The sequence below is a fragment of the Pan troglodytes genome, chromosome 6 (assembly GCF_028858775.2).
Source record: "Pan troglodytes isolate AG18354 chromosome 6, NHGRI_mPanTro3-v2.0_pri, whole genome shotgun sequence".
NCBI lineage: Eukaryota > Metazoa > Chordata > Mammalia > Primates > Hominidae > Pan > Pan troglodytes.
In genome coordinates, this window is record NC_072404.2 from 26,595,229 (window position 1) to 26,605,757 (window position 10,529).

Consider the following 10,529-nt stretch of genomic DNA (forward strand, 5'->3'; position numbering starts at 1 on the left):
GTTTAACTCTATCTTGATCTGCCAGACTGGAAGCTTGTCCCTTGGTTCAAAGTGAGACCTGGCCTTTGACTTCACTTGAGTGAGCCTCCAGCTACTGCCAGGAAGTGCGTTATCAGGGACAAAGCAGGAACAAAAAAAAAAAAATCACAATTTGGTACCTCATCTTCTGTTTTCCCAAAAGAACCCTGCCCACCCTGCAGAAAATTAAGCTAGAAATATTGTTCCATAACCACCAAAACAAACCAAGCAAAGCTAGAAGGGTGAGGAGCCAGAAGGAAGAAAGGGAAAGTTTGCACATCTGTACAGCAGAAAAAATGTCCCCCTTCAATCACCCCAAAGAAATCTTCTTCCAGACAATATTTCTCCTTGTCATAACCCACCTCTTAAATCAATGTTGATTCTGCATGTAATGCAACTGATATTATAAATGTACCAAGCAGCTTTCCTCTTACCTGCCACTACATTTAACTCCTCAGAACCGCTCTTTCCGAATCCCTCAGCATTGCAACTTTCAATAAAAAAGAAACAACACTTAAACTGTGTTCTGCTTGTTATTCCTAGGAAGAAAGTGACAGAAAGAAACTATTTTACTTTTAAAATCCATTATTTAGAACTATAGTATACCAAAGAATCAGAGTTAACTTGTTTGTCTAAAACCATAGAGACTGGAGGCCTCAAATACCTGCATAGACAGCAGGATTAAAGGTGTCACCTACTTGGACACGAGCTATATTATTCTAAAACATCTTTTATCCCTAATTGCTTTTTCCTCTCAATTTACAGTGCTCATAGCATTTTGTATTTTCACTTGCTTCTATGCATTATAATTACCATATATAGATTTCAATGGAAAATTTTTCAGTTCAAGATGTATACCAAGACTATACTTAGGGTGGGGAGATTGCAAACAGAAATAAAGAAGCTAAACTTGTAAGAATCCAAACACACTAACTTTTTATTCAATTTGATTCAAAATAATAATATTAATCTAATAGTGAAATAGTGATATAACATCAATCAACACTTAGAGTATTTTATGTTTCAAAGTATGGCTCAAGGAACACCCATTGCTTAAATGCACTTAGACATAACAAGACAGTATTTTTTATTGGCATCATTGACACCTATGAACAATAGCCTAGTAAATAGATTAAGGTTTAACCTTCCTTTTCTTTGGTGGCTGTTTAGAGACTTTAAAAGAACAGATAACTCATTTCAACAGGAATCTACTACTGATATTTACCTCTACGTAATCTTTAGCTAAGACTTGGAATGCCAAAAACAAGCTTTTGTTAGCTTGACCTCCTCCACCTCCTAACAACAAAAGTTATCCCCAAACCCATGTTTTTATTTTAGATGTATTGATCTTCCAATGTAAGGCTTGGCCTTTTAAATACTAAATGCAATCAATGGCCAACAACCTGACTCCTGGAGACTGAGAAGGAAAGAGAATGGTGAAATTTCTTTGAATTGTGACTTAGTACAAATTTTAAGAGGTCAGTAAATCCTGATGCTATGAGCTAAATCTACTGGTAAATAATCAATTACATTCCTTAGACACTATAATCTTTATCTTGGTAAACAGAGAAAACACAGCTTTGCCAAATAGATCTTTCCATCTAACATCTTAAAGGTAATTATTTAAATATTACCACAAACAAGGTTATATTTTGTTTAAATTAGACAATTAACTGAAGATAAAATGCACGTCCATAGTTTAAAAAGGGGAAAAAATACAAATTAACTGGCCTAGTCTTTTATCTGAGTTTATTAATACCATTTAAAATATTACAAATAAATCAATTACATTTCATGCATTTAAAATGCAAATCTAAAATGCTCCAGAGAAAGGCTTTTCATTTCAATGTGAAATATCCAAATTATTTCAACATTACAATGAGCAATTAGTTTGCAGAATCTGCAAACATTTAAATGTAGTGTCAGAAGTATTTATTAACAGTTAACAATAGTACCTTCAGGAAATACACAAAGGCCAAAGTTAGTCGAGTTTCACTTGGACAATTTATTTAATACATGGGTTTTGGCAGACCCACTTATTATGAAATATAGGAGAACTCTCACTTTAACTATGCCTGAACTGCCAGCAAATGCAAATAAGTACATGCTCCATTAAATTAAATGTCATCCAACATTTATCAAATATTGTCTTAGTTACAGCTTGATACCTATCTAAATTCATATTCGAGCAAAACTAGGCCCCGAAAGTGCGTTTGTGGCTCTGCACCTCCAGAAGTGAGTTCAAAAAACCTGCAGCTCATCAGAACTGCAACAATAACTCTTAATATTTTCTTGTGACAAAAAAAAAAAAATCAAGTTTACTTCAATATATTTTCAAATATTTACTGGAAGTAATGTACAAGAAAAATACTATACAAAATCGTCTCCTGGACAACTGCACCTCACACCCTTACACTGGCGGAGTTATATTTAATTGGTAACTAATCTAGAACGATTCTCCAGTTGTACAAACCATTAGGTTCAGATATATTTTACAAAGGTTCTTTTTTATTTTCCCTCTTTTGGTATTTAAACTACAGCCTCGTCTGAAATAAACGATAGCTTCTTCACTTGTTTGTAAGTTTAAATCACACACAAAAAAGTTTAACCCTACGATCTTCAAAGAATTGAGAGAATTTACAGAAATTGGTACTATACAAATTGACGGCCGGACTAACAAAAAAGATTGGGAGGTTATGTTTGGGAGTGGCGAAAAAACGAGGTAGAAAAGGACAAACATGGAGACAGTTAATCTGGTCTCACCGGAAAGGAGTATTTTTGCATAAGAAAAAAACGCCTACCCTCACCCCCGCCCCCACCCCGTAAGTTAAGTTAATGCAGTCAAAATAACTTTGGGATCAATATTAGCAGTTTCGAGAGAAAGAGTTGCTCCCCGTTAGAGGAAAAAACTATTATAGAAGGGAAACCAAATGGGAGGTTGCTATTTTCCCCTTAGTTTTTTAAAAATAAAATATATGCTATAAAGATGAAAGAAAGCTGCTGCAGCGATTCGACAAGACTGCCCTTTGCTGAAACTTGCATCGGTTCCACCTCAGGGAACAAAGAAAAAGAGGCAGAGCTGACATTGGGAGATCTAAACTCTACAAACTCTGGGTCTCGGGGCTGCCAAAAGTGCACCCCCACCAAGCCCCGACAGCCTGAGTAGGACGTCCGGCGATGCCCAGGGGCCTGGCAGGGTGCTCCGAAGCCGAGGTGCTCAGGACAGCGGCTCTGGAACCAAGTAGCCGTCTGCCCGGGCGGCGCTGTTCTGCCCAGGCCTCCAGCCTCTCCCTCTCCACCGCTCCGGCTCAGGCTTGCTCAGCCGAGCGGCTCCTGCCCGCGCCGAGGCCCGCGGTCTACCAGGCACTGGATTAGTCCAGCTCTACCTCCAGTGGCCGCTTCCCTCTAAAAGTTACGCCCTTCACAACCTGGGGGGTGGAGGAGGGGAGGACAAGGAAGGGAGAACGAGAAATAAAGGCCCGACGAGGCGCGGGTTCCGGCTGCAACGGGTTCAGGCAGCGTTACCCGTGGAAAGGGAAAGCCAGGGCCCGGGACAGCGATGGGTGTTACTTACTTGTCCATATCCCCTTTACAAAGTTAAGTCGCAGAAGGAAGAAGGAAGAGGAGGGGCAGAAACAGAAAGAGACAGAGAGCGAGTCGGATGCAATAGGGAAAGGCTGGAGTTGAAGTCGGGACAGACAGGGCCCAAGAGGACTCGGTGGGAGGAGGTCGGGGAGAGGGGCGGGCGCAGGGTGGGCGTCACTCTAGGCCGTTGCGGTGCCCGGGCTCGGGGGGCTGCAGCAGCTCTGGGGAGTGGCAGGGCGGGCTGCCCGCGGCGCTGTGCTCGCTGTCGGTGTCGCTGCCCTTCTTGCCGCCGCTGCCTGAGCCCGCCGAGCCGCCGCCGCCGCCGCCACTGTGCGTCTTCACGTGCTTGCTGAGGTGGTCGCTGCGCATGAAGCGCTTGTTGCAAACTGGACAGGCGAAGCGCTTCTCGCCGGTGTGGGTCCGCAGGTGCCGCTGCAGCTCGTCGGAGCGCGTGAAGCGCTTGCCGCAGAAAAGCCAGTTGCACACGAAGGGCCGCTCGCCCGTGTGCCAGCGCAGGTGCGCCTTGAGGTGCGAAGTCTTGCCGTACACCTTGCCGCAGCCCGGGATGTGGCAGCTGTGCAGGCCCTTGCGCCGCAAGCTCGCCCCGGCAGGGCCCAGCCGCTCTGCCTCCTGGCAGTTGGGGCAGTCGCAGGTGGCGCGGCCGGAGTAGCGGCGAGCTGAGGAGCGCGGGGAGCCCCCCAGCGGCGCCGAAGGCCCAGCGCTCAACATGGAGCCCCCCGCGCCGGCCAGCGGCGACGGGGCCGAGTCCGGGTAGGAGCCGGGTAGCACTGGCTTGAAGCCGTCCATGAGGTGCTGCCCGGCGGGGCTGAGCAGGTGCGAGGAGGCGCCGCTGCTGAAAGCCGAGTGACTCAGGCCCGAGTAATCCGAGTTGTAGCCTCCGAGCGGCGAGTGCAGCGAGGTTTGGAGCCCCCCGGCGGCAGGGTGCAGCGAGCCGGGCAGCGCAGCCGCGCTGTTCGGGTTCTGCACGTCGATCCAGCCGGCCCCCACGTCCCACCAGCTGGAGGCGCCGGCCGAGCCCACCTCGCCCGCAGCACCCAGGCCCGGGTGCGAGGGCTTAAACCACGACTCGTACGGGTGCGCCATGCCCACCCGCGGGTAGATGCCCTGCAGCCCGTCCACAGAGGTGTGCACCTTGGAGATGAACACCGGCTGGTGGGAGCCGTCCTGCGAGTGCGCGGAGGAGCCGCCGCCGCCGCCCCCGCCGCCGCCGCCGCTGCCCCCGGAAACTCCGGGGGCCTGGAAAACAGAGTAGTCGTTGGCGAAGGGCGAGCTGGAGGCGGCGGCTGCGGCGGCGGCGGCGGCGGCTGCGGCGCTGCTGGAGGTGAGGGAGAAGGCGCTGGAGCCAGGCGAGCCGCCGCAGCTGAACGAGTCGGACACCAGGGCCGCGGCAGCCGCGGCTGCTGCCGCGGCCGCCGCAGCCGCCGAGGACGAGCTGCCGTTCCTGGAGGCCCCGGACACGCCGAAGCTTGAGAGACTGGAACCCACTACGTTGCAGCTGGCGGAAGAAGAGGACGAGGAGCGTTTCCAGGGGTGGAAGCCTTTGCCGAAGGAAGAAGAGCTGTCCGAGAGGGAGGAGGGAGACGGGCTGGGGCTGCCTATCTTATTACAGGTAGCAGCAAGCATGGCCAGAGGAGTCGATCCCAACCTCGGTTCTTCCTGCGAGGAGGAGAGGAGAAGGAGTGGGGGAGGGGAGGTGGGCAAAGGGCCGGTGGGGGAGGAAAGGAAGAAATGTGCATCAGTCCTTCGGTAGCCTCCAAAGCGCCCCACTGCACCCCATCTCTCGCTGCGGCGCGCCGCCACCAACTCACCTGGCACCCCCAACAGCCCCGGCGCCCGGCCGCTTCCTACTCTACAGGAGGGGACAAGTTTGGCTGCCGGCGTCTGATTCGGGAGCAAGCACCACGCTAAAGAAGAGTTTGACAAGTATTCTCACCTAAAACAACACTCTCTTTCACACAAAGCCCCAGACACTTCGTAACAAACAAGCAAAAAGTCCAGATTGGAGAGGAAGGAAGTTTTCTTTGCCGAGAAGCCTGGGGGAAAACCATTGGATTGCTTTTAAGAGCGCTTCCCCTGTAATCCGGAGAGCTTTGAAAAACCTGTTCGGGTCCCCAGAAACCCATCCTGGGTTGTTTCTCCCAGGCCAAAAGAAGTCAAACTGTAGGGCTCACTCTTTCTTCCTGCTTTTCTTTCTTTCTTTTTTTAAAAGCATATCTACAGTAGTAAAAACGAGACGAGTTCAACGTACCTGCGAGACAAGGCGGGCTGCAGAATTTTTTTTTTAAGGGTTAGGGGAAGAATCTGCACTTTGCCCAGAAGGAAAAACTTGCTCTCTTTACCCCCGAAATCGGTGCCTGTAAAATGGGCTGGACGCAGGTCTCCCGGGCAGGGAGCAGCGAGGCGCTGCGCGGTGGCTTGTCTAAATGCCCTTCGAACCTTTTCCTGCGCTGAAAAAAAGTGACTCTGCCCCCTTCTCCCCCTTTTTCTTTTCTCCAAACTCACTTGTATTTAAAGAAAAAAAAAAAAAAGCTCTCAATAGAGAGACTGATAGCCCGTGGCCTGGCCGGGGCGACTTTAACCCCCTCCAATCGGCAATAAAAGGAAACTAATTAAACCAGCAAGAGAAAATCCTGAGACTCACCCCTAGAAGTGAAGTTGCCATCACACAAAAGTGCCCTCCTCCTCTCAGAGGATCTTTTTTATATTGATAAATCAGAGGCAGTGTTTTTTTAGAGGTGTGCAATACAATGATCAGTTCCGCCCATTCCACCACAATTGTAGCTCCCTCTCCGGCTTTGAAGTGCCGCGGAGGCGCGGCCAGCCAATCTGCGGCCTCGCCGGGCCGCGCGGCGCGCGCGCCGTGAGGTCATCGGCGCCGCCGCCTGCCGCCGTGGTGGAAGGGGGAGTGGGAGCGGAGGGGGCGGGGGCGGCTGCGTGTGTTAGAAAGCGCAAAGCGCGCGCTCGCGTGTATGAGTGTGTGTGTAACAATGTAACTGTGCGCGAGTGTGACCAGGCGTAGGAGAGGACAGTGCGGAGACGGGAGGGAGGGGGGATGGGGGTGTGACACTGTAACAGTGACAGTGTGGTAAAGGCGGGGAGTGGAGAGAGTGCAGAAAAGGGAGGGTTGTGTGATAAGATAACTGCGTGTGCGACAAAGCGGGGTAGAGGGACAGAGCAGTTCAGTGTTGGGAAGGGTGTGAGTGTACGGTAGTGTAACTGACAAACCTAGGGAGGGAAGAGGGACTCAACTGGGTGGGGGGTGAGTGTGTTTGGTGTTGGGGGAGAAGGAGGGCTGTGAACATGTGTATTTGTGCGACAGAGAAGAGGGAAGGGTGTGTGTGGGCGCTTGTGTTGTGTGCGCGCACCAAAGCTGGTAGTGGGGAATGGGAACAATGCAATAAAGTGTGTGTTTGTAAGAGAGAGACTGTCGAGCTGAAGAGAGAAACCGACTAAGTTGATGGAGGCTGAGTGAATAAATATTCACAAACGCTGCCCCCGTCGCCAACTTCCTTTGGCTCCTTGTACCTAAAATCTTGAGTGATTTTATTTTTCTTAACTTGGTAAACAGCGTCACTACATTTTTGAAGAAGATGTTTAAACCCACCTTTTCTTTCCCGGCTCTCCAACGAAATAGTAGAAAGGTTGAGAGGCTAAGGGGTATTTTTAGGGATGCGTTGGGACGTGGATGCGCGCCTGCGCGCCCGTGAGTTGTTTCTTTGATGCCGTGGCTTTTTTTTTTTTTCCCCTGAGGTGGAATTCTGCTTTAGAAGTGCACGTCTCACTCTAGGGGAGGAGGTGTGTGTGTCCCGTGGTGTTGAGTAAATTTCAATACAAAAGGATTAGATAGAGAAGAGAGTAAGCGAGGGTCGTTTTTTCTTTGGGTAAGAAATTGAAGAGCGTTTTAGGGAATTTAGAAATTTTCACAGAAAACCTCACTGCCTCTTTCTGAGAAAAGAATCAGGACTTTGATCGAAATATATGGGTTCTATTTATCTAAGAATAGAGAGGAGCTTTTGACAAATCTTGGACATTTATCCAGGCGTCAGTGTCTAATGGCGATTGGGCCAGAGATCTGTCTATGAGTGTGTGTGCATGTTAATAGATACACTTAGTTCAAATTCGGTGGGGTTTAGTCATTTGCTTGCCATTTGTGTTATTAGCTGCCTTCAGAAATGCCATTACAATTTCACTGCCACCACAAGGGAACTTAAACCGCAGAAAGCACAACACCAGTGTAGCAAAAAGTCCAGTCTTTGTAGCCCTATTGAATATTCATAAGTTATAAAAAACAGTTCATATTTTTAACCAGTTACAAGTGCTCTCAGAAGTCTAATTTTAAAATGGAATTAACTAAAATGTGACTAGCTGGGCGAACTGTTTTGTTTTGACTGGGAAAACATTTTTATTTTACTGTTGTGTTTGAACACCCCTCAAGGATTTCACAGCTTCTAGGGGTGTCAAAAAATCTTCCTAGGGTTTACAAGATTTCGAAGTCAAGTTGTATCGTGTAAATTTCATTGAGCAGAGTTGAAACTGATGTTTGTGGTGTGAGAGTGTACATTTCTGACCCTTTTTTAAACGCTGTGGGGATATTGACTGTACATCATATCTATTGATTAAGGGGGTAAGGTATACTCTCATACTTTGAAGTAAGTGTGAAGTAAATTAATGAACTGCTTTCTTTCTCTGAGGGCTGACGCTTACCATAAATGTCGTGTTTCTCCCTGCAAGCCGCTCTGAATGATTTTAGCGTGTTGAGAAGGCGTGACAGGCCAGCCCAGAAGGAGGAAGGGGTGGGGGAAGGAGGGTACTCCGTTTAACAAATAAAAGAGAATTAACTTCATTGCTTTGGTCTCCTTCTGTAATGATATTCATTTTAAGGGCCTAATATACAGTTGTTCAGATTTGGGGTTTAATTCTAATCAATACCATCATCCTCAAAGGTGGAGAAAAACAGCTTTGAGGGAGGCTCCCATCTATGAATAGTTATTTATTTTATCTTTTTATCCTCCTATCTTCTGGAAGGAAGTGAGGCAGGACTATTAAAAAGTTAAATGCTGATACTGAGAGTAAACAGAGGCGTTAACACTGTTTCCTCAAAAATGCCAGGAATTAGAAAAACCCAGCGTCATGTGACTGCAGTTTTGAGCTACCTAATTCTAAGATTTTTCAAGTGTATAAATTAACTTTAGAATCATATGTCATTCTTCCTATAAGTCACAACGTTGGTGTGGATTTAATGAAAATACTGGATTCTTCAGTTTGTGTAAGATTGGCTTGCAGCATTTGGGGATTTCCACAAAGGTGTGTATGTGCAACTTTCTTCATTATATATATGTATATATATTTTTTATTAGAAATATATGTATATTCCACTTACTTTCATTTAAAAAGTGAGCTATTTCTTTCATAGTAGCATTGGTCAAAGGGCATTTTTTTCTTGTACCACCCTTCTTTCACTCCCTCCCCAAAAGAAATGGCTAGTGTTTGTGACATGAGGCATAAGGCAGCTGTGTTAAAAAGAAAAGACAAAGAGAATTACATAATTGACCAAAAATTTTAGCAGTCATAATTTTGCATCTAAATATGCTTGAAACTAGACTTAATGACAGCTCTTTCTCCACTTTGGAGAAGTGACCCAATCATTCTTAAATCCTGTCCCACAGGAGAGAACATCTGTAATCCATTGTTGATATAGCCTGCCTGGCAAAGCATTTCAGGGTGCATACACTTCGGTTTAACTTTTACGATATTGATTATTACTCTTGAGTATTATATTGTGATAATATAGATGTTTGAAAAAGAGGGGGAAGAAAAATAGGAAGTACAGGCTTTCTAACATTAATTAAAAGTTTCTCCACCCCATATGAAGTTTAATATGCTGGCAGGAAGAGGGGTAGATGGATATTCTGCTGTTTCTTGCAAACCTGTGGGATCCACTATCAATAAAGCTAAAATCTATTAGCATTCTGTATGCATCTGCAGCATAAATTTCATTTGAATTTCAAATTTAATAAACTAGGAGGTTTTTAATCATCCCTGGTTTTATTTGTTTGATATTAACATGCTTATTGACCGGGTCTGGTGACCAGTTTGATCATTACAGGACAGCAAAAAGTTAATTAAAACGACCACAGCCCCTTAATCATATCATCTGTCTCATCCATGTCGCTCTCTTTATTACCGGTGATGATGGATAGTCTCCCAGATTAATTTCTCTGTTTCTTCGATTTGGACAACAGCTTTTGGGACCTAATTTACATCCTGGGAACAACTTGCTCAAGTATATCTAACACCTTGCAGCTACAATATACATCAACATCTCCTTAGATGGAACGGAGAAAGGAAGCTTTTTTGCAGGCAGGTTTGAAGACTAATCAATGCTCGGATCTGGAGCTCTTAGCTTTCACAACCAAAGAAACAGAAGGTCCTAAAAGCAAATTAGAGGCCTCAATTCCTGCTTTTCCTTTTGCGGGAGTAGGAAGTGAAAGATGCCTCTGCTGTTTGATTAATAGATTAAAATGTGTAGATACAGCGACAAGTAAATAAAGTCATTTGTAACCATTAAGTACAATTAGGGATTTATAGTGGAAAACATCAAAGTTATCTAGGCTTTCAAGTGTCCGGCAGCTCATCTACACCAAATACGGTTTTTGAACTTGTTAAGTGTGGACCACTATAAACAGAGCGTCAAAAAAAAAAAAAAAAAAAAGAGAGAGAGAGAAAATAAAAGGAAAGGAAAAAAGCCTAATGGTAAAAAATGCACACAAACTGTAGCGCGTACCTCTGCAGGGTACGTTTAAACCCGGCTCTTAGCATCTCGGTTTCTAGAGCGTTGGCAGGGACATGCAGCTCTGGAAGCTGACCGGCGGGTGCCCGCGGGAGACAGAGCGAACGCAGTGCTG

At 46.3% G+C, this 10,529-nt stretch overlaps 1 protein-coding gene across 3 annotated transcripts; it reads right to left on the minus strand.

Annotated features, from left to right (window-relative positions):
- Nucleotides 1-937: 937 nt before the first annotated feature.
- On the minus strand, nucleotides 938-6,452 carry SP8 (Sp8 transcription factor). Of its 3 annotated transcripts, XM_024357761.3 has the most exons (3): nucleotides 6,266-6,452; nucleotides 5,433-5,528; nucleotides 938-5,280 (listed from the first exon to the last, which is right to left on the minus strand). In XM_024357761.3, exon 3 carries the CDS (start codon nucleotides 5,245-5,247, stop codon nucleotides 3,778-3,780), a length of 1,470 nt encoding a protein of 489 aa, XP_024213529.1. In that variant the 5' UTR covers nucleotides 5,248-5,280; nucleotides 5,433-5,528; nucleotides 6,266-6,452; the 3' UTR covers nucleotides 938-3,777. The 3 variants fall into 3 exon arrangements, with proteins under 3 accessions (XP_024213529.1, XP_001153018.2, XP_009451022.1); XM_001153018.7 differs by lacking the exon at nucleotides 5,433-5,528 and having other exon boundaries at nucleotides 6,266-6,451; XM_009452747.5 differs by lacking the exons at nucleotides 5,433-5,528; nucleotides 6,266-6,452 and adding an exon at nucleotides 5,873-6,256 and having other exon boundaries at nucleotides 3,682-5,280.
- Between the last annotated feature and the right edge of the window lie 4,077 nt (nucleotides 6,453-10,529).